The 24,616-nt window shown below is 39.4% G+C and overlaps 1 protein-coding gene across 5 annotated transcripts in view; it reads right to left on the bottom strand.

The window, feature by feature from the left end:
- Positions 1-24,616, bottom strand: part of ZMIZ1 (zinc finger MIZ-type containing 1) — a 285,918-nt gene that overhangs the window by 109,900 nt on the left and 151,402 nt on the right. For all 5 annotated transcript variants that reach the window (XM_005417270.2, XM_031062580.1, XM_031062587.1 and 2 more), the window contains one exon: positions 13,800-13,905. In XM_005417270.2, the coding sequence (XP_005417327.1) occupies positions 13,800-13,905 (106 nt within the window). The remainder of the gene's footprint in view (positions 1-13,799; positions 13,906-24,616) is intronic.

Raw genomic sequence — 24,616 nt, 5'->3', positions numbered from 1 at the left:
TAAATTAATTTAAAAACCAAAACAAATAAACAAAATCAAACCAAAGCAAACAAAAAAGCCGAATACCAAAACTGCATGGAGAATGAAGAACATGAACACCAGGGATCCAGCCATCAGAATAATGGTTCAAGTCCCTGAGGTAAAAAGACAGTGAGGGACCTCCAGAGCACACCAGAGCAAAATAGCAAGATCAAAGATTCAGCTTCTGCCAGGCATTTCTGCTCAACACCTCTAGAAAAAAATCTGATGTCTTTTAACATGCCCGTGAATTGGATTCAGCACACAGATAGCATCTTTAACAAGCCTTTTAACTCAGCTATTTTGGCCCATTCTTCCACATTTATGGCCTTTTAAAACCTGGAATACATGAGAGCCATTATTAACTGCAGGCATTCTGCAATTAAAAGTGGCTTTAGAAGGATACAGCAATGTAGGGAGAAGAGGAAAACAGAATGAAAACCAAGAACTGAGCTCGGTTTGAAAAACACTGCAGGAAGAGTTACTCAAACAAGGAACCCCAAGGAGCATTTGTGCTGAAGGCGCTGCCATCCATCACAGTCCTGGTCTACAGAGCTCCCTGATCCCCTGTACCACAGCCAGGGTGGGGTGCCTGGGCTGCATCACCCACAGAGCCACTGCCAGGTGCCTGAGCTGCACCAGGAAACTGCAAGGGCAAAGGATTTGTAATGCATTGGTTTGCATGAACTGTGCTGATAATTACACAACTAAAATACCAACGGGTCTCTGAAAAACATCTATCTGAAATCCCATTGATTTCAGGATTTTTCAGAAACCCTACCCACAAATGTGCGCATGCAGCAAGATGGCTCATCCTCCATTTACTCAAAATCTGTTGTCACATACCTAAATTTCTGCCGTCAAAAGAGCACTGGAAGAAAGTTTAAAAAGGTCCAGCCTCTAATTTGTCAGAAAGCTGACAGTATAAAGAAATCAGCTACGTATCTACTTCATGAGTGTATTTGGAGACATGAGCATAGAATAACAATGTCCCAGTTGGATTATTAAAGCAATATGCTCCAAGTGACAACTGTCAGTTCTTTTAAAACCTACTATCAATTTCTTCAAAGTCATTTAGTATGTTGAGATAGGGTGACATATTGGGATTGAAGGAGAAGTAGAAAAACCCCATCTAGCTAGTAATTTTGGGTTTGGGGGTATTATTTGCTTATTAACTTGCACATGCCATAAGGAGAACCTGCAGATATCACAAAACTTCATTATCCCATCCCCATTAATTTGGATTTTGAATTAGCACATGATCGGGTTTCCCTGGACAAAACCAGATTTTTTCATTCTGAAATTTATATTTTTATCCTAAGGTGCAGCCTCCCCCACAGTAACTCATTTGTCTGAAATCTGCCAACTCTACAGGCAGAACAGGCATTTGCTGTCCATTTCCTCTGCTCCCATAGTATGACCTCACCCTTCTTTGCTCTGTTTCTTTTTGCTGCATCAGTAAAAGAAATAAAATGATTTCAGCTCTGTCATCTCTACTCTTTTACAGGTTTAAAAACATATAAACAGCTGCCAAAAGAATGGGCACTGTTTATTGTGTGGGACAGATGATGTTTGGTCTGGGCACACTGAAAACACTGAATCTACACGGTCTCACCATCCTGTACAGAGCAATAGAGGCTTTTTCTCCAGGGAAGAGGCTTAAGAGTTTATCACTAACAAATAATTTTCTAGGCATACAACCTTAAAAAGTAACTCCAAAATTGCTATGTAAGACAGCTATTTCTGCACACATGAGCTTTCTCAAGCATAGTCTTAATTTTTCAATCTCTCTGCAACCTTTTCAGCTTTATCAACCTCATGATAAGTAGAGTTCTGGACAGAGAGACAAAAGCCAGATAAAAACATCACTTATTGCAAATAAACACAGCAACAGAACAATGATCCAATCTAAACTTTTTTTTCACCTTTGTAGACTAAATGGCACCTGCAGAATAAAGTTTCCTTTCATGGGGCAATGCATCTAATTCATATCTGACTATTCCAAGTTTCCAGTATGTTTTCAAACCACAGTCCAAATGTATTTACTTCACAAGAAATACACATATATGCTTATAGTCCTTCGACAACCTTAGTTTAGTTTTGTTGTCTTCTTTTCTCTACAAAACTCCCCTCCAGAGCGATTTGTATCACTCTGAGACTTGTCAGCCATGTATCAGTGTTAGCTTTTTGAAGACAATCTTTAGAGGTCACCACCCTTCTACACAGTTTAGGATTATATGATTGACTAAACTTAAAATTTACTTAAATGTGGGGCAAATACATTTCCCCTAGTCCCTAGATTTGAAAATATAACCCATCCCAGGGTTGGAAATTCCGGCTCTTTCACTCAATCTGAGTGAAAGCATACATTTGTCACTTAAGTATGAAGATGTGAATTCTACCACAACAAGAAAATATGAGGAACACAGAAGATACTTTCAACTGCAGATGCCTGACAGTCTGTAGTGCTGACTGAACCAAAGGGACTGTGCCAAGCCAGACAAAGAAATTAGGATTGCCCCTCTGCTTTTCTAACATTACCCTCAGTGTTTGCTACAACACATATTGCAATCAAAGGAAAGGAAAAATTGCTGACATGCCTCTGGCACACATAGCTGCTCCAAAGGGACACTGAAAACCACTATGCAGTCCTTCCAAAGGACTGAGGTCTGTTTGAAGCACAGCTCCCACCAAAGATTCCACAGGAAGACTGGCTCCTGAACTCTGCTCAGCTGACCTCTCTGCACTGATACACGGCTTGGGTTCTCAAATTGGCAGTAAAGTCACAAAATGTTTGAATTTTGGTGTGTGTCAGAGATATCTCAAAATATCATTGGTAATTAATCACCAAAGGATCCCACTGAGCCTCCAGCAGTGGTGTGATGATCCACCAGCTTTGTGTCACTGGCTTGAGAACTTGGCTTGCAGACACTACTCTTGTTTCTTGTCCCAGCTTTCTGTCCCTTTACAGGCAGTGAATGATTCTGCACAGGGCTGATCCTGCTTACACAGAACAGGAACACAACACCTCCTTCCACCCTTCTATCAAGATTCTTTCTATCAAGAAGGCAGATCAGTGCCCAGACCTTGTTGCAGCACATACCACAGTCCAGACAGCCACAACACAGAGTGTCACCATAAAATATCAGAAAGCTCCAACCCATTCAACAGTAAGACCATACCTCATCAGAAGGCTTCAGGCATCTGCCCATACAGAGTAACATCATTCCACTCCAGAAGACTGCAAGCAACTGCCCTTCTTGTTCTTCAGCCCAGCCTTTTATCCCCTCCTGTTGATGCATTGCACCTGTGTGCCCTCTGTTCCCTTTGGTGGTTGGTCAGTGCTCCTGGGATGGCTCATTAGCTCCAATAGGATTCACCTGCTCCTCACAGCTGTACCCACTGGGGATGAGGCTTGGTCCAGCCCCACCCCAATCACCACAAACTGCACCTACAGGACCCCACACCAAGCACACAGCTTCACACAACGCCCTTGATGTAACCCAGTTGCTCAGAGACAGGAGCTCCTTGAGTGACAGCTGTCACACCGTGCTGCCACCACCCTGGGCAAGGAGCTTCTGCCTCCTTGATCACTGCAAGCTGGGAGCAATGATTGGCCACAAAGAATCAAATGAACACTGAATTTCCTCCAATCAAAGACTCTGTCTTTACCTATTATTTTTCCACATGCCGAAAGAAATAAAAAGTATCTCCTTCTTTTGGAACATTTTTTTTCTTCTATTTTGACAGTTGTTAGACCAAAATGTCAGTCTAGCTCTTCTCCAGCTCATCTTAGGTACTGAATGTCTAATTAGCTAAACTGCATAAAATTTTAAATCAGAATTTAAAATCCATTTGCTGTCCTGTAAGACATGCTAGATTTTATAACAGAACAGAGATAGGAGGCTGGCACAATTTTGGGTCTAAAAAAGACCTACCCAAATCTTTGCTTTTGCTCAAGACAACACAACACTGACACAACTCCAGTACCTCACTGCTTTTGCTTTGGTCAGGACAGTTACTGTAGCTACTGCTTATTATTTCAAACACATTTGGTTGTAATACTAGAAAACCTCCAAAGCAAAACCCCTTTACTGCCTGCAATGGTATGTAGCTTTTCAAGGACCACTAGGTCCACTACAACATTCCTACTGGGAGACAGCAACTGTTATGAATTTCTGGCAATTAACCTCTCACAATCTTATTTTAGACCAGCAGTGCTTCATTTTTCATGCTGGAAACTTAGAGGTCTCTCTGGTTCTTTGCCTTAATTGAAATTGCTTCTGTAGTAAATACACTAAAAATTTTCATTTTGTTTTCTCTGTGATGGAAAGACAGTATCTTCCCGAGTGAGCAAGATTAATGTCTTTTGGGTCTGACCAGGCAGTCATAAGGGAAACTATCACACATGAAACAAATACCCTGCTTTGTACACAGATGTTCACTGTTCAATTTGTTTCCTCAGGAGCAACTCCTGTTCCACTTCCTATGATTGAGTTCAGAGCCAAGTCAGTCATACTTGCCTTTAAAAATGTTTAAATTTATTTTTCTCTTGAGAACTTGCTTTAGAAGATGCACATTTTAAACCATTCTGTGAACCTGAAACTAAAGATCGATGTCTGTGTCTGCAGGTTTTAATCTACAGAGCCCTAAGCAGGGTTTTGGGAAACAACAGCACAAGGCAGGCAGGATTTAAAAACCTGTAACTTTTTCCATCCACTGAAATTAGTAGCCCCAGCACACCTTTCTCAAAGAAATCAGAAATATATGGAAGGAGGTTGAACTACTCATTAGTTTGATCACATATTTCATAGGAGTCAACATTCTGCATGAAATGCTACTGCTTTAAGTTTTGCAGAGAGTGAATCTCAGAAGCTGACTAGGATACTCAGTTCATAGGAAACATGAAGAAACACTGGTTCTTTGTAACAGAGTACGTAAGAAATACATACAGCAGCAAAGCAGAGATACAACTGAGATACCTACTACACAGACAGGTGAGAGTAAAAGACATTTCCTTAGGACTCCACAATATCCAGGCATCTCAATGCTCAATCACTTTATCCTTCCATCACATTAGGAAATCTTATATATAAGCTTCAGCCCCAAAACCAACTGCAGCTACAGGAAGTCTTTTAGTAGACACACAATCACCATCATATATTTGTTAGTTGGGCTTGACATGCAGACTTTCCTAAAAACCTGGTTTGGGTCACAGAAATGGGATTCAAACCAACTTATTTTTCAAGTTAGAGTCACACCTTTTGGAGTTTATTATTGTTAAGCTACTAAACTTCATGAGGAAAATCTTATTTCTTCCATGTATTCCTCAAGTCAGGTGTTACTGATAGCTGCTACAAAGCATGATTTACCTTACATGGAAGTGTCAGGAATAAAGTCTGGATTTGTTGCGATATTCACAGAAGTGTCTCACAATGACACGTATTGTTGCATTTTCACCAGAATACCAGAAAATAAAAAGGGAGTTATTACCTTGGCATCCAGAAAACCTGCAGATGAAAGCAAATCTGATAGTTTTCTTTACATGTTTTACTGGAAAAAGCAGGTAAAGGCAAAAACAATCCATAAAGTGGAAACAATCCAAAAGCCTCATCAAACGTGAACATACTGACTTCTACTGAACTTCTGAGAAAAACAACACATGTTATAAGGAACAATATGCATTTTTTTGGGAACATATTGCTTAAGAATTCTCTTCAAATCAATTTTTCTTTATTCTGTGGTCTTTCTCCTTGAATCCCCTCACACGAAATTGCACAAAGACTAATAGAAATTATAACTATCTCTGATGATGAATCTTAATGTTTTTTTGTTTATTCTTCACAGGTATTTAAATAAATGTATTGTATCACATAAAACTTTTCCAAATACTGTGCTATCAGCACACTTTAACAGGTGTGCTTAAATAGGAGCATTAAAAGATTAAATAAACATTTTTTCAAAACTTGTATGTATGGAAATCGCTTTTTTAAAAGATTAATAATACATATAACATCTTATCTACTAATCATTGTGTTTCTCAGAGTATCATGTGTAGAGTATTCAGGGCAAGACCTTTTTTTAACAGGCTGACTCCATGCTGCATACAAGCCTGAAGGAATTAGGGATGGATTTGAAAATGTGAGCAGTGGAATCTGAATTGTATTTAGGAAGTGAACTTGCTGTTCTTGGAGCTTGATGATCGGATCTGTTCACACAGTTCATGCTTTCGTGGTTCAGCCCTCCAGCAGCACAAAAGCTCCCAGTGGAAGCCCCATGGAAGTTGCTATGCTACTGTTCTTATAGCTGGACTCCTCACAAACTTCTCTGAATGCCTCCAAGACACACAGGCTAATAAGAGAGCACTGGCACTGAGGGACATTTGGATGCACTGCAGCTCAAAAGGGAACAAGCTTGGGACTGCTTGCTGTAAAGCTGAGAAAAGGTAACTTGTAAAGGGCAAATGCCTTTCTAAGAGTTTGCTTTCTTCTCTCCCATGAATATATGCAGGCTTTCACAGCTGCCTCCCCTCTTACTTGCCATTTGTGACTTACCTCATCTTCAGAAGGAAGTTACTCAAAACAACATAAAATAAAAAATCAAAATTCACACCCAGACCAAGATCTAAGCTGTCTCTACCACCAAATCTTCAGCTGTTCTCAGCACATATGGAATCCCTGAAGCAGAAGACAGAAAACACTGATAGAGATCAACAGAAGTCTTCTCTGGGGAATGACAGTTCCAGTCCAAGTGGAAGTGTGTTGCACACTTCAGGAAAAGATTCTTCCCAGGATTTGCACGATAAGTTAATGCACATCAAATCTGCTGCAAAGAGAGCATTCAGGTAAGTACCAGCCTCAAGAAATCCAAGGCATAGACTAAGAAAACAGCAGGGCAAGCTTGCTGCTGTAGTTCAGTGTCCACAATTTCTTTAAGTGCTATAGTAAAGGCATTAGAGCAAAAATGTTCCAACCGGGCAACAGTTTTACTGTGACATCTCTCAAAGTCAGAATTAGCACCATGGTAACAAGGACCAGTGAAATGTCAAAAAGAACAGGCCAGATAGACCACCTGGTATTTTGGCTAGTCAGAATAAAGAAGCAGCAGCTCAGCCATGCAGCCTCCTTTATAAACAGAGGTGTTCAAGTGGACAGCAGAACAGTGAATGCCAAAAAGGAACTAAATTTTCACGAAAACAATGCCTATCTACATTGATATGTTATGAGGTCCTCAAGCTCCCAGTGAAAATGAAGAGGAGTTGCCTAGCTACTAGGAGGATAATGAAAATCTGACACAAGTATGATCATGTTTCCCACAAGCAGAAGGCAGATCAAATGCATGAGGAGCAGACCTTTCAGGAAGGGAACAAGAACAACCCAAACAAATAAGGCCCAGTGGGGAAAAGCTTCTCATTCTGCAGGCTCTTAACCTCAACATGTTTGAGAGCTGACTACTGACATGTCTGCCATGTGTCAAGCCAACCTGACAGAGGCTCAAGGCACAGGATATAATTGCCAAACTGCAGGTCTGACAGAGCTTTGTTCTGAGTGAACTCATGGCTGGGACAAATGGCTGAAGTCCAGTGTGCCTTTTCTGCAGCCAACCTAAACTGGCTGTCAGAGACTACACACCTGAATTAGTGCTGCTTGCCGCTGAGCAGCTCTACTGACTGCTTCCCTTTGGTCAGGGGAAGTTGCACCTCAGCTTCATTAAGTGAATGCCCTATCAACTTTATTAAGTGAAAATAATAAAACTAACCTCATAATCTAAATGAATTAAGAATCAATTATTCATTCATTTGTAGTATCCATACCATAAATCATTAGGAAAGAAAGACTTAGTTGCAACAAAGGTGTATCCTGCCAATATATGTACCAGAACAGAATTATTTTATCTGTATGACAACAAAATGTCCCAGCTGCAGCCATAGGTCTGCTGCACTGCATAACTACCTACAGAGGACGAGGTAAATTCTGTACTGCATGATACTGAATTTAATAAATGAGATAAATAAAAGTGAGATGGAAAGCATATTATTATCCTTGCTTCAAAAATAAACTACAAAACTGAGAACAAAGAAGACAAGGGCACACACTGAGAATCTGTGCTAAGAGCAGGGAAGTGAACTTAGAGACCACCTGAAATGTAGTCAGTTTTCAATACCAAAGGCTGTTTCAGCAGGTAACAGCTGAAAGAAAACAATACCTTTATTTTCATGGGAATTGTCAAGTGGATGGTTTTAGGACACCAACTCTAACTACCAATGATTAGGTATCTGCATGGAAATGTAGTAGAAATTTAGGACAACATAGATAAAAGGTTCTTAACCAGCTTCCAGCTACATCAAGAACCACATTACACAATTTCATACACTGAATTTTATCTTTAAAAAGGCTCTTTCACTTTTCCATTTTCCTTTACTCTGCTCCATCTCTCTCCACTGTCATTCTAGCTGAAAATATTTTTAAAATGCAACTACCCTAATACTTCTGAATTCCCCACCTATTTCAGTGTTTTATTCAATTTACAGAGGTATGTTTTTGTGTCAATACTGCACTGTAGTGTAATAGCTCTTCTTGTTCTGAGTTGCTCATTTGTTAGTACTTACATACATTTTATAACTCTGCTCAGCTTTCACTTCACAAACAACCCAAGCTTTTACTCTGCTCTCATAAAGCTGCTTACTTATTCTTATCAGCCTCTTTGCTAAGTGCAGATACAGCATCTGTATTTCTTCTGCAGTCGTATAAGACCATTTTGACTTGCCTCACTGAAAATCTTTGGTGGGAGGCATGAGACTGGCAATTTATATGCTGTTTCTTTCCTAGCACAGGCCTGTCAATCATTTGGTCCCTTCAAGCTGGAGGGATGCCATCAGCCTTGGCTGGAGTAATTTCTATTCTATACTTGTAATCCTTTTAGCCACCTCGCCTTGCCTTGTCTCCACAGATAATGTGAACATTATTACTGGAAACTTAGTAAAAGTGTTAATCTAGCCCTATGGTCCCCCATGATCTAGAGGTTATCCTTACTTTCTACCTTTTTATTCATTCACATTGTGGCATCATTTCTTCTCTCCTTTTATATAATTTCTGGGAGTTTGATTTGATAATACACCAAAATACTCTTTGCCCAATCTCTACTATTGCTTTGAAAATGTATCCTGATCGGGACATACCTTCAGTCTCAGTATCTTGTCCAGTAATGTTTTAACACCTCCATTTGCCATCACTCTCACTGCAAATACCTCTGTTAACCCAGGGTCCAATTTAATTACAGCTTTGGCATTCTACTCACAAGAACAGCCCTCTTATATCACAGCTTCAGTACAATGACTGAAGCTAAAGAAATAAAAACCCCCATAATACAGAGTCTACAAATACTATGAAGTTTTAGTGCATACTTCATATAAAATCAAGATTATTAAGTAATATTGCTCTTGAAAAGTGAAATCAGAAGCACACCAAGCACAGCCTAAGGGACTGAAAGCAAAGTGATATCAAAAAAGGTTGCTGTTTCTGCTATCAAACAGCCAACATTTGGCTGCCCGTCCAAGCTATCACAGCATTTGTTTGCTGTAGCTGCTCAGTGCCTGCTAAAGTACCTTTTCTGCACAGTTCTGCCCTCAGGCTTCTTCCTTCCTCTCTCTCTCTCTTTTCAGAGATGGTGAACACTGTCCTTTTCTGACAAAGCTCCCTGTATGATCTCATCCTGTCGTCCCCTTGTCTGGCCTCAGCTTGGCCTCCTGACAAAAGCAAAACTAGAAAAGTAGCTACAAGAGCCATGAAGTTCAGTAGCTCAATAAAGTATCTTAAAAAAAAAAACGAAACAACTCAGAACAGAAAATTGTTCTCTTTCTCTTCCAGCCCCCCTATTTTTTTAATAAACGCTTTAACTGCTGAACTCTACTTTATTTAAACAGTTAAAATAAAGCTACCAAATGACTTAAAATCTTCTACAGGAAGGACAAAAGCATCAGATATGCTGAGAAAATGTCCAAGCAAACACTGTTCAGAGAGAAGGGCTTCAGGTTTAAGGAAGAAAAGCCAGAACACATAAACACCTATGCACTCACATACTAAGAGCATCTCAGGTTACTGCAGTCTGGAAGCAAATGAGCAGGCAGCCAACCTGCTGGGCCATTCCCCATAGGTGTCACAACAAGGCAAAGGAATTTGCAGTGGAAGGTCTGGGGAGCAGCTGTCACCAAGAGAGACACATATATTTTTAAAGGCTTTGTCATTTGTCTTCAGGGTGGGAAATGCTGTGTTTGACCTCCTGCTGAGGCTGTTGCCCTGTTGCAGCAGCACGGGCTAGAAGAATAAAAGGCAGCAGCTATTATTTCAGGTACAAACACCAGAAAGCAGAGACAAAAGGCACAGTCATTAAATTGTCATTTCTATTTAAAAACACACATGGCAACTTATTAATACTTTTCATGCTGCATGAACCTCCCCCCTAGGCATTCTCCAAAACAATTTGTATTACCTAATTGCTAACTATCTCAATGACCAAGTAAAACAACACCAAAAAGCACATCAAACCCTGTCTTGGCAACACCAAACAATCCTGGGTGGGAGAAGCCAAGGACCTGACAGCTCTTGGTCCGGTGCCCTGCCCTTCCCAGCTGAGGCTGTGCCACCTGAAAGCTGCCCCACCCAGCTGCAGCCTCCTGTCCCTGCCTGCCTCCCCCCATGCCTCCCTATACTCTGATCTGCCATCTGCACCTCCCTTCCAGCTTAGCAGGGAGCCACCACCAGAACAGCTCAAACCAGCTGGGATGAAACATGGTGAGGACATTTCCAAGAACCAAGGGGTGGTTTTCCCAGAGAGTTGAGCAGTTTGGCAGCTGGATGCTCTGCCCTCCAGCCTCAGGCTCCAGCCCACTTCCATCAGGGATAAGTGAGAGCCCCACATGCTGCCATGGGGACCTGACTCTCCTGGGGCCCCGCAGAGACACAGCTCAGGGAGCAGTCAAATAGGAAAGAAGCCATGCCAGCAAAAGCTCTTCTGCTGAAGAGCTCCCTGAACGAGCTTAGGGTGGGAATTCTGGGGAACAGGAGCAGGATACTGGTTGCACTGGGTCAGGCATCTCTGCAAACCAGCAGACCTGAGAGACACTGGGCTGCAGGGCTCCACCTGCTCCACACAGCCGAGCTGCAAAGGCTGCCAGCCACCACTGCCAGGCCCCTCCAGGCTCCCAGCCTGCAGGACATCAGTCAACAAGCCTTGTCCCCAGCTGTAAGGAGGAACTAACAGCGGATGGCCCTTGAAAGGATTTGGTGCAATTATTTTCCCTGATGTTCACCTACTCAAATATGTTCTAATTAGAAAGTCTTTTTTTCTCCTAGCATTTAAGAATGTCAGACACTAAACAACATGGATTAAAAATGTTTCCAGAGCGATCCCATTGGCAGCATTAAATTCATACTTGGAGGAATGAATGCAAACCATTGTAAATTCCCCTTAAGCCTGGAGGAAGGGAAAAACAAATTCTTATTCATTAAAATTAATGCCATTTGATATCTACATCAGGGATTTCTGCAGGAATGTGACTGGAAGAAGTGTTGAAGGTGTCTTTCATTAGATGCAAAAGAAAACAGAAGGAGTTTCTCAAAACAATGTGCAAGCATCCCTGACAACAACTTAAGCAAGTCACAAAAAGCAGCTTTCAATGCAGCACACTCTATACAAGCAAAGTAAAGGACAATCTCAACATTTTTACAAAAACTGAATGAAGGAGCAGAGCCACTGCTGTATGAGAAATCAGCAAATATTAATGCACTCTGATGTGGAAAATAACCCTTTAGAACAAGTCTGTATGTTCTGAAATGACCTCACATTTGTAATCCCAGTCTGTCAATCTTTCAAAGCTGCCTATTCAAGGATGTAGCTCTCAGAGCCCCTATGTCAATGTGACATCCTTAGAGTAGGGGCTGTATGGGACATTACACAAATTATCTTATGGTATGCCCCAAAATATGAGTATTTAACACAGATAGCAAGAGCACAAAATGCACAGTGTAGATGGGTGTGATGAAACCCCAGGAGGACCTGGTGAAACAACAGTACATACAGTAAAACTAAAGTAATTGTGAAACCAAATATGTAAAATCATTGAAAATAAATTACTTCTATATACAAGAGAAATAGGAAGCAAAGCAAAGGACAGAGAAGGGTTTTAGAATATATCAAGTGAAGAGCATGTGATTTACCAGCTTTCCCAGTATTCTATCAATTAAAAAGGGAAACGGTGAACTCTGTATAGAGTGCTAAGTTAAAAAGAAACCTCACGTGTTCCTCAAAAAAAGTAATTACTGGTTGAAATCAAACACTGACATTGGGCTTTTCTAGACCATGATGACTGACCAGCAGTTTTCAAGCCTACTCCCTCAGTGAGCCCTAATGGAAAAGAACTGTAACATCTGACTCTCAACCTCACCTCCTTTAACACACTGATGGAGAGACACGTCAGGAAGAATTAGTAAGAGAGGGGAAAGAGCTATATTTTTAAAGAAAATTTAATGCTGTTATAGCTGGAAATCCTTCCTTGAAAAGCTTTTTTTTTAAAAAAAAATAAAGCCAAACAACCAAGAAGAGATGTGATAGCTAACTAATGGATAAACTTAATAGGAAGTTAGAAAAAAGAGACATTGTGCTTGGTCAACAGAACGTTTTATCCTCTACACAGTTTTCCTGGATGAAAATCAGACAGCTTATTCAACATTTAGTAAGATTAATGGTTCCTTCACATACAAAAAAAATAAAACAGTAAGTCCAGTGAATATGCTTTGATGTGAAAGCCACTTTTGCATGAGGAACTGCTTAGAACACTTAGGACAAAAGGTAGCCACGTTTGGGGCTGATAAAAACTGAAAAGGGACATGAAAAGAAATATTAACACCTAATCAGTTGGCTTAAAGTCACTGTTTTAGAAGAAGGTAACCTTTTGTGATGTTCCAAAATGGGGACTGCATACCAGTTTAGTACTAAGCGGAAAAGTTATCCATGCTCAGTCTGGAATGGAACAATTATCTTCCTGTTTTCCAAGCCAGTGAACATTATGTTGACATTCATCAGCTAAGAAAAGGAGAATCAGAATTAAATGCTCCAGTTAAATCGAACATGTGAGAAGCAGAAAGACCCTTAAGTGCATTTTCTACATCTCTAAAAGGAGCAATGGCAATACATCATGATCAAATATTGCTACTTGATCAGAGACCTGCAACAGATTATTGCTGTAAAATACTGGGAAATGGCTACTTGTTACTACAGCACTAGAATTACTACCTTCTCTTGGCTCAAAATTGTAATTCTAAGGACTAGATGTACATGAAACCATGGTACTTATTTGCACAGGCACATGAAGTCAAGGAGCACGAGTTTTGCAATAGATATACCAGGCAGTGCAGAATGGATGTGAAAGATTTAGAGGTTGCCACATGACAGAAAATCAATGGTTTACCAAGACAGAGGGGTCTGAGTATGTTCATTCCCACCATGAAATTACTAAACATCTGTGCTTTTGGAAGCAGCATTTCATCCATGAGATCAAATAGGGCAACAAACAGCACTAGCTGGGGAAAATATAAATTTCCAATGTCACATACCCTCAGAAGAGCATGCCATTGAAATGCTAAAAGCAACAGAACTATAACCACCAAATACATGTTTGCTTTCGGTTTTGTTTTTTTACAGAACGCAAGACAGTAGCAGGTAGCATTTTTTACAGAATATGATCATCTCAGAATCAACAATACATCAAAAAAGGCTTCTCCTACCAGCTGATTTTGGAGTGAATTTGTCCCTGTTGGCTGCACATACTGCCAGTAGCCTGTATCCAAGATCCAAGTCAAATCCTTGCTGAGCTGCCACTCGACTAACCACCTGCAGAGGGAAAAGCTTCATTAGGGGTTACTTGAGCTCTTGACAAAGTGACATTAACCTGCTTATCAGCACTAATGTTAGACATCTGGATCTGCTGCAAGAGCACAAACATGGTATGAGGCAGTGCTCCCCAGCAGTTTCCAACACAAGCACAGCAAAGTGAACACCGGAGTATTCCCATGATCCAATTATTTAACCATCTGTCAGAAGAAAGGCCTGGTAGTTCCATGAAAATTGGAAAGCCAGAAGAAATAATGGAAGAGCAATGTATGTAAAGACTGTATAGAATACACCTTACTGTATTTGAGATGTGAGGATGAGAAATCCTCAGTCTCTCCCACTGTTGTACAGTTCCTCGCCCTGTTCCCAAGGGCAGTGCCCAGGTCCTTTAAGTTAAAATGCCCGCTCCACACTGCTGGGGAGGGTTGTCCTACACTGTGCTCAGTGTCACAGTTGCTGCATTTCAACAATACTGTATTGGGAAGCACATTTACCACCGTTTTAGAATGAACAGGCCTGTGCAAGAAGCATTTGCCAAACATTAAATCAGGGTAAGACTGTTGTTGTTGTTGACTGATCTAGAAGAACGAGCAAAACCAGGCAAATTGAAGAATGTAGTCAAGGACGAAAAGCAGTCAACTGTTTCTCCAAGCCAGCAACCCAGCTATCAGCCAAGACATATCCTCTTAAAATCTGCACAGCACAAACACAAACCCACAGTCATTCTGCCAAATGATGCTAAAGTTATACACAGCACAGCTTTTCTATTGCCTTCCAATGGCACATGATGACTTCAGACTCAGAGGCACAGATAAAACAGATTATTCTTAACAGTGCCATTACTTCTTTGCATTAAAACAATGGTGAAGGAACTGCACAAGAAACAGAACACCATTTCCTGAGGCTAAACAAAGTCCCTATCTTTAACAGTTTACAGTACAAGAAAATATCCTTCTCCCACCCTTTCTTCATCTGAAAGCTTCTTTCTTAATGAATGACACTGCAATTATGTGTGTCCAGGACTGCAAAAAGCAACATTATGGGAGAGAGTGAAGAACTAATGTATGTGATAATACAAACATTATCTTATACGTTTTCTAATATATCCACTCTTCCTAATTAACAATTAAGGACCAAATTTATTTCTTGAAAAAGAATTAACATGAATGAAGTTCCCAGGTAGATTTTTTTGTTCTGTGCTCCTATTCATTTAAAAATTAGACGCTCTTAAGACCTAATCTGTGGGAGTGTTCCCTCCCTAAATTTAACCCTTCCAATCTCAAAACTGAGAAGAGAGCTTCAGGGAAAAGAAATTAAAATTGAGGATGATCAGTACAGTAATACACACCTACTGTTTTATCACATTTCTTTACAATTACAGCTTTTAGACAGAAAAGTGAAAAGGAATAAAGTAAAAGAATTAATGCAATTTTTTTTAATAAACAAAAAAATATTTCCAATTTGGTAGATCAGCCTTTAATCCTTTACTCTTAGAAGTCTAGTTGTTAGCATCCTGGCTAAGACTCTAGGTCCAAACTTGCAAAATTAAGAAAAAAAATAAATGTAATAATAATAATTTAAAAAATTAATAAAAATCCACCCAGAAACCCATTAAACACAGAAAAACAAGAGGAGAATATGATGTGTCATATTTCATGCAAAAATAGCAATAGGAGAAGACTGGTGGGCTGCCATGAGATCTGGAAAACACTTACATACTTGGAAATCTGTTTCCCTTTTCTACTTCCAGTATCACTGTACTTCAGCCACCCAAAAGTAGATATGGGGGTGAGGAGATGATGAGAAGAAAACAGACAAAAAGCTCTTCTGATAAACCCAAAACCACACCTTGCAAAAGGCTCCTGAGAACAATGTCTCATTAATGTACAAACATTATTTAAGCTCCTTTAGCCGTCATCTATTCTCCCATCACAGAGGAACACATTTCAGAGTGCCAATCAGGTCTGTAAAACAATGGAGAAAGAGCCCTCCTATTTTCTGTTTTGAAACAGCATATAATCATTAAGCCATTTATTTTGAAGCTGGAGAAAGGCAGATACACCTGGTCATAAGTGAGCACATGATAACTCAGGAAATGCATTGGCTGCTTATATTCTTGATTTGTTTTAATACATGAAGCTACAAATCCTGAGACTGTCCTAGCAAGAGGTCAAATCACTACTCTCAACTGCCATCTTGCTAATTATGGAAAAATTCTACGAAGTAACTCAGGAAACAGAGAGAACTGTAAAACCCACAAAAGCCATGTTCTGCTTGCTGTGTCTTCACTGAATACACTGCAAAGCCTTGGTCAGTGCAGTCCTAACCACAGGCTGACGCCTAACTTTCTATTCTCCCACATCACATCAGTTTCCTTTTCTTCATTTGCCCTGCCAGAGAGCAGTGCCATGAAGCTCAGAGGGGTGGAAAGCAGAGCTTTCCAGAGTGGGCAGCCCAAGGCTGACAACACCCTGATGGGCACAGCCCGGCCTGGCAGCAAATACCACACAAGCACTGAGCATGAGAAGGCAGAATCTGAACTTGACAGTGTGCAGAGGTCAGCCAGTCAAACTGTTACTTATTTCTTCATGCCAAGTGTGAGGGAAAACAAATTGGAAATTTGTTTTAGCAAAAAAAATTTAAAAAACAATAATGTAACTTTGAAAGAAAGTGCTTCCACTGACAAACTTCACAAAAAGTCCCTTCTTTCTCTCAAAAGAAACTTAATAGAAAGCAGATATTTCTAATAAAATTTCTGTTTTGCCAAGAGTCATTTTCCATCTACAGTTTTCTTGTATGCACTCCACTAAATGCAGGAAGAGGGTCTATTAAACAAACTGGTGGACTTGTGTTCAAGAAGGCTTTCTCTGGTCCCTTCTGCCTCAGCTGGCTCAACATGAATAGGGCAGTACACATCTATTTCCTTTACAGGGAATGGTTAGGTCAGCTATGGTAAGTGCTCACAGCATTGCAGAATGAACTAATGGTTGAACACATGATGCCAGCTGCATCTTGTCTTAATTTTTTAACAAGGATTACAAATATTTGCACTGACTGTATTTCAATTTTTTCTTTCAACTGTGACAGGTCAAAGACTTTTATTTCAAAATTAAGGTCAGTGGAACAGATCACACATCCCCCTCCCCAGATTCTATTTCAGGTTGTCTACAATTTAAGTCAGACATTGCTCACTTGGTACTTGTCAAACTGTCCTCTGTTTCTCTCTGTTCAAGGGACCCCTGGCTTTTTAAACAGACACTGAGAATTCTCAGAAACAAGACAACAAATGCATCATAGGAGCATGATCCACAAAACACAAAGAAATAGCTACAAGACATTTGGAAAATTTAATATATTCAGGTCAGCAGATCCTGATGAAATTTACCTTTGAGTGCCTCAAAGGAATTTACCTGGACAAACAGCGCAACTGCTAATGATTATCTTCAGAAATTCATTCAAGACAGAGAGCTTGGAGATGTACCAAATCTGTTTTAGGATTGTAAAAGGTGACTCTCAGAAAGTACATATGTCCAGAGAGACAACAAAAACAGGTATTAAAGAAGTACTAGGTGAGCAATGCTGAACATCATCATGAATACATCAGCACCATACAATTTCCTTCTTTGATAAGTTACCATATCCTAACTCTAATATGTCTTTTGACATTGTCTTATGTAACATTATCGTAACAAAGGAATATAGCCCAGGTTACAGAAGTATAAATTTTACTCCGATTATTAATTACTATTAATTACTCCGATTATTAATTACTAGTCCTTTGTCAAATCATAACTTGTGCTTATTACAGGTAATTTCTATGTATTTAGTCCTGATTTGGACAATGACAGAGTAAACTGCAAAACCTCTAAGTAGTTTTGCAGGCAAATAAGTCTGCAAACACCTAACAGGACAGGGTAAGAGTTTAAAATTACCATTATAACCAGGAAAAATGTTGCAAAAATGAGACCAAAGACACACATGAAATACTACAGATCGGAAAGAAAGAAAAACTAAATGCCTAAATAGAAAATTAGGAACAGACATTCATCTTCTCAGTGTTTATGTGACTCACTGGGAAAATGTTTGAAGCATTAAAAATCATCTGGCACTGGAAAGACCTACCTATCATTCTCTGGTTTCTGGAGGGTAAGGGGATTTATAGTAGACCAGACTGTATCTGTATCACATCCTGGCTTGGAGAAAAAGAGTAGACAGCATGGTCCCTTAGGTCTGTCCCAAGCCAGACCTCAGTGATTCCTGACACCTGCTGCCTACTGGAGCCATCCAGCTCAGCCTGAACCCTGTCCCAGGAATTCTAGCACATTTGAAATCTCCCGTGACTTCAGTCTTAACTCAGGTACCAGTGCAGATCAGATGGGATCAAGGCAACAGTTTCAATAATCCATTAAATGTTATGGCTAAGGGATTATGATACCATTTGCAAACATACTCTTTCTCTAACTACAAATTCAAATCCAGTGTATCAGCAAAAATTCAGACAGCGTGTAGCTGGTACCACGTGTTCAACCATGACTTCATTCTGCAATGCTGTAAGAACTTATCTTACTTGACCTACCCATACATAACATAGCATTCCATTGAGAAGTAGTGCATTAAAGAAAAAAAACAACAGACATACAGACATAGTTTCCAGTGCCACAACCATAAATTGAGATCATCATCCTTTATCATGGGTGAGAGAGGTGCTTGGCCAGCTCAAGGTTCAACACCTAATATCTCTCTATGTTATTTTACAAAAACATTCCAGACAGCTAGACTTTATAAAAGCTAGTCTATTTCCTAAACACACTTGCAACACCTAGCTTTTATTTAAATTTTGATATGGCACAGCTGTTTTAAGCTGTCTTTAAAGGAATATATACCCTATCTGCAAACAAACATTATTATAACATCAACTGCCAATAAGAAAATCTGATCACTTCAAACCTCTGAAATCTTTAATCTGAATAATTCAGATAAACAGCTTTCAAAAAGGAGACATTGCATTCACTGACTGTGACTCAGCTCTGCAGAGATCCAGATGTCTGAACTTCCAGGGTCATTGACAGTGAGGAGAAAATGATGAGAGTGAGGTTTTAATTACATGAAAAGCAGACAAATATGGCTACCAGCAGATTCTCTTTGCTGAATTTACCTGCAGTATTCCCCCCCTTTCTCCTTTTGCAAGGCTAAGGAGCTTCACCACGGAGCTTCAGTCCCTGCCCTGCTTGTCATCACCCCACGAAGTACTGGAACAATGTGGCTCTCAACCTAACAGCCCTGTTAATCAAGAGAGCTACACGACTGCTTATTTCTAAACTCCCTTCCCATTATGTTGCACTTTCAATGAAACTCTTAACTAGCAGCAGTCAAGAGCACTCCCCCCTGCTGGCATCAGAATGAATTTTACCAATTCAATTTGCTGGTTGCTCAAAACTAAAAATGCCAGCTGATTGCTAGTTCAGACGGCTCCGTGTTCAGCCACTTGTGCATACTTGAAATTATCTGAATGCAGTTTGAAGACTACAGCAGAAATTTTGTAATTAGAATTCTGCAATGTAGATGGTAATTTTTCCCCCTCAGTAACACACAAAGATCAGATAAACAGGAAGCAAATTGAGGAATTTTGCAACATGAATAGTGATCTGCCTCAAACAGAAAAAGAAAAAAAGAAAAAGGGTAGGAAAAGGAGGAAGAAGTCTGTGATCTGAAGTCCTGATCTGATGAGACTCTTACACTCCAGTTGCAGAAGGGCTGCCTCAACAATAGAGAGAATCAAAGCAAGTCAGAGAAGTTATATATATCATTAAATAGTTTCTTGCTTTTGATGCTTGAAAACAGACATTAAGTAGGTTCTGCAAACGTAAGAGATTTTACAGAGTCCTTGTATTCAAATTAAGAGTTTTCTTAAAAATTATTTCCCACTCTATACGGTGGATAAAGGCCATATTTTCAAAGTAAAACAAGCCAGCATGCCTGCCATGTAGTTTGCGATGCTTCCTGTAACACTGACATAACTCATGCAGAATAAGGCTATCTCCTCCTTTACATTCTCTTCCTCTCTGCTTCTCTCCAACAAACACACACATCGAAGAGAAGGTCACTATACTCAACCCTCTCCACTGAAAATTGTCCCAGAGGAAAAGAGGCAGGGACTGTGCTGTAATTAAAGTAGCTGATCGCTGGGTCACTGCAGTACTGCTGCCACCTGAGTCCTGGCACACTCTGAACAGTGATTTGCATCAAACACACACTGCTCATACAAACAAAGTGACAAGGGAATTCCAGAAACACTTCACTTTGGAGAGCAGGAGATCTCGATGAGTTTTAGATAACCCATGACAAGCCTAACAAAGTTTAGGTTAAAAGGGCTTTAGGAGAGCACGAAGTGAAAGGACAAGCAGTGACACTGAGTTATTTGGTAGCACTCAGAGCTGCTGGGAAGCAGAGTGTTCTGTGCCTGCTGGCTGTACCCTGGCAGTACAGCACGTACACAGCCCTGGAGTGCTGTGCTGCTCTGCAAACACAAAGCTCTGTGTTCAACAGATGTCTGGAGAGCATGATGGGAGCAGAATCTCTTCCACGTGAACTTTTTGCTCTGGAAGTCTTGGATACAAAAAGTAAATGTAACATTTCTAGGGCTCTCATGGGCAGCTGCAACCTCCCATTTTCTGGGTATAGATATGCTGAACCAACTTTTCCACCTAATTAATCACACTCATATCCTGATCTGATCAGAAATCTGATTTTTGGAATGTCACAGGTTAATTTTTGATTATGTACTTTTCTGCATTAAACAGAATGAATCCAGGCAAGCATTAGCTGCATTTGCATTCTGAGGCATCCTGTTATGGAAACTTCACATTATTCATATATGTCATTCTTGTATTTTTTTATTTTTTAACATGCATGTCTTTTTTTAACCAATTATGCTCTTCATAACATATCAGACACATTTCATAACTGTATTATGAAACTGAGATCAGTTAGGGTTTTTTTCTCCTTAAAATGATCTAAAATTATCTCAACAGTCTCAATTCCAGGATTTTCTGAAGAGAAATGCAATTCAAAAGGTTACTGTACTATTGTATCAATATCACTAAAACATGAACCTTTAGCAGATACTTCCATCAGTTTACCATTGATGCTTGTTATTTCAGCAACTCTTATCTGCAGCACAGACATGTAGTAAGAACTATTAGCAGAACAAAACTTAAATGACATCCATAACTTTTTGATGAAGTACAGCTAGGACTACAGCATTGTGTTTTGTTTGCTTGTTTTAATTTAAAGAGAAATATTCTTTCACAAACATAGGTAAGTTTCACACGTCTGATGACTGAGGCAGACCCAGTATTTGGAAAGAAAAATCTAGAACATTAAGATTTGGGGGGAAGGCATTTTTAATTACTATTTAAATTACTATTTTTGGCATAGTTTTTTGAGGACAATCTGGGGTAGGAAATCTTGGCATCTTTTGGATGCAAAGAGAGACAGATCCCCACCACAGTGGTTAGAGACAAATCTTTCACCACAGAAGCTCTCTTACATTCCGTGATTTACCAGGAGCCAGCTCAGGTAAGCACATCCTGCTTACCAAAATTCCTCCTACTGTCCAAAACCATTGTAGTGATGGATTTTAATTTCTTAGATGAAGCCCCCAGGTACAGCCACAGAGTAAATGCACACAGCTTTGCCTCTTTCACTCTCTTATTTCTTGATCGGACACACTGAAGAGCCCTAAAGAACTATAAACTTGGTGCCTTGTAAAGCTGAAGCTCAGCAAGAGAACAAGGCAGTGCCTTTATGGTCCTTTGCTGAAGACAAGTCTGTAAATCTGTCCATTTTGCTCTCAGCTGTCTCCTCATTTCCATTTTTGTTGCAGCACCAACACAAACGTTACCCAAAGCCTTCAATAAGATCATTTACATGTTAAACTGCTTGGTGAGAGCAGACCATGGGATGAGACTACACTGGACCTGAAAAGGGGCAGAAATGAACAAAACAGCCTGGGCCAAATGCTGACTGAAAGTTATTTGTATTGCAGTCTACTTTGAAGCATTCTTTCCTGAAAAGCTTTTGGCCAATACTTTGCTTCTGTCTCCCATACACAGAGATATAATTCAATTACTGTGTAACTTTTTGGTCAATGTTACTGTTAAAAATGACTTTTGGTACCCACATGGATTGGGAAACGGTTAGGAGAAAAGTTAGCCTGTCAGTGATTAAAGTACTTGGATTTCTTTGCTTGGACAGGTATCTGATTTGGCCAAAATAGGGTTATTTTTTAAACTGCTGTGTAGTAACTGAAGCTGTTTATTTCAGCAAACTGTAAGGTCATTCCATATACAGTACATTTTTAGAGAATTAAATTCTTAAATTTATCAAGACTATCAGCCTTGCCATAATATATTCTAGTACTAGAGTAAGAAATTTTTTCAATCCTAATAAAAACACAGCTATGCCTGGTGTGTAGAAGTAGTATTATATACAAAAGAATACCATATCCATTGCCATTTCAATAATTTATAGAATCAATAATTTCAATTATAATTCAGTGTTTGGCCTACAGACTGTCTATTTGATTTGAAAATAACTACTGTTGAAAAAGAACACCTAGCTTTTCTTGGCAAGTTAGAAGAAATTTTATTGTCTCTGATAAAGATGATAATTTGTTTGCATGAGATCTGCAAAAGCTGTTTAAGGAAACATTTCCACAGCCTGTAGCTTGCAAGAAATAAAACATATCCAAAGCTTGCCCCATTATCCCTGACTTACTATTTATCTGCTGAAATGAGCATTCTTTATAAATTTTTATTACCCACTCACTTGAGTGATTTTCTGTAATGGGTAAGCACAAAAAGTTAAGCTCTAGAATTAGTGTCTGTCAGAACTGTTTGAACATAGCAACATGATGCACTTGCATCACATTTTGGTCAGAAGAGGCACAGCTTCTGGGGCTTAGCTAATGAAAAAATATTTTCTATTTATGGCACAAGTAATTGGTTAACCTATGTATCCTTTTCTATTTGACTGTTTGCACTGCACAGAAACACCCCAATTTTATTCATAGGCCTTGGCAGCATTAGCCTAATTTTTTAATCACAAAAGGAAATTATTTAAACTCTAAATGAGCAATCATTTAAAGTATCTGCTATGTGAAGTATTTGACTACTGAAATGAAGTTTACATACCTTATTAGGTACCTCTCTGGCAAAATTTACCTGTTGTATCAGATATTGAGTTTCTTCTAGAGATGAGAAAACCATTCCTATTATGTTGCACACAATGTCACTGGAGCCCACAGTAGCAAATGTAACTTCAGAATTATAAAGTACTGTTGATGTGCAAAAACTATCTACTGCAAATAGCCAGTATGTATACTGTGCACAAATTATTCTAAAAAAAATCACCAAGGCAAGACAAACACTAGACACATGTTATACATGTTGTTGTTCAACAATTGCTGTCCAGGGAACTCATGAAATTTTCAAGTCACCAAGATTTCTCTAAGTGCTGGTATTACAATTTAAGAAAACCCTCTACAACAGGCTATTCTATATATTATTCTCTATATATTTTCTACATATTATTATCAAAACCAGTAATTCCATAAATGAAGCTGGAAGTTCCTCTGCTATTGACAAGGCAGAGTATTTCTAAGATTATCCTTCCGCATCTATTCTAAGACAGGCAGCAGGGATACAAGCATTCAGGTGGTTATCCAGTTACCAGACATTGCTGACAGTCCCAATACAAAGACAGTGTGATAGGTAAACAGAACTACTTCTAAGAACCACTTCTTAAATTAAATCCTTATTTCAAGACTGTGAGCATATTTGCCCTTTATTAATCGGATTAACTCTAATTTGTTAATTTTTGCCAAAGATTATACATAGGACTTATATGATGCAAAGGATCTGTTATACCTATTATACCCATGTTGTGCTGATCTGCTGATCTATTCAGCTGGCTATTCTTACCACAACAGATCTGTTTTGCTGCTCTGTCATTAGATCTGATGCATTTCAACTCTGCAGTGTGTGGATGACTGTTTGCACATTCCTGAGAGAGCTTGTCTTTCTGCACTCATGACATCCTCCTAAGTTTCAATTTGGATTACTATATGTCGTGTTACCACTTGCAGGACATGATCATTTCATATCCCTTGATGGTTCCAGAGCAGCTTAGCATGCCACTTTTTCCCTGGTCAGAGAGTTAATGGAACAGAATGTCATAAAAATAACAAAAATCATTCTCAATACTACAGAGGGGAAGCTTTATGAGCAAACAAGCATTTTTAGTATTTGTAGAATTTCCAAATCAAATGCCTTAAAGAACCACACAGCTCAGATGTTGCAATGATGGTAGAGATCACTTGCTTTAAAAAAGTATATCCAAAAATACGGAAATTTTAAGGGAATTTAACTTTGAAGGTCATTTTAAAGGCTAGCAACATAAAACAATAATCCTGTTTCAGCGATTGAATACTTTCATACTCATTTTTCATTTTTCTTTTAGCATAATCCTCACAAAGAAGTAAGAACCAGTAAACCTTATCAGCATTAAGAAAAATAGGCTCCTGATAGTACAGAATATGAAGCTATGCAATCTGGTGTTAAATCTACTCATGATATTCCATTATTTCAGCTACCTTTGACTTATTTGCAACTTTCTGAATAATTTCTCTGAAAACAGACTGAAGTTCTAT

This window comes from Geospiza fortis, unplaced genomic scaffold (assembly GCF_000277835.1).
Source record: "Geospiza fortis unplaced genomic scaffold, GeoFor_1.0 scaffold130, whole genome shotgun sequence".
Taxonomy (NCBI): Eukaryota; Metazoa; Chordata; class Aves; order Passeriformes; family Thraupidae; genus Geospiza; species Geospiza fortis.
This window is presented reverse-complemented; position numbering and strand designations above follow the sequence as displayed.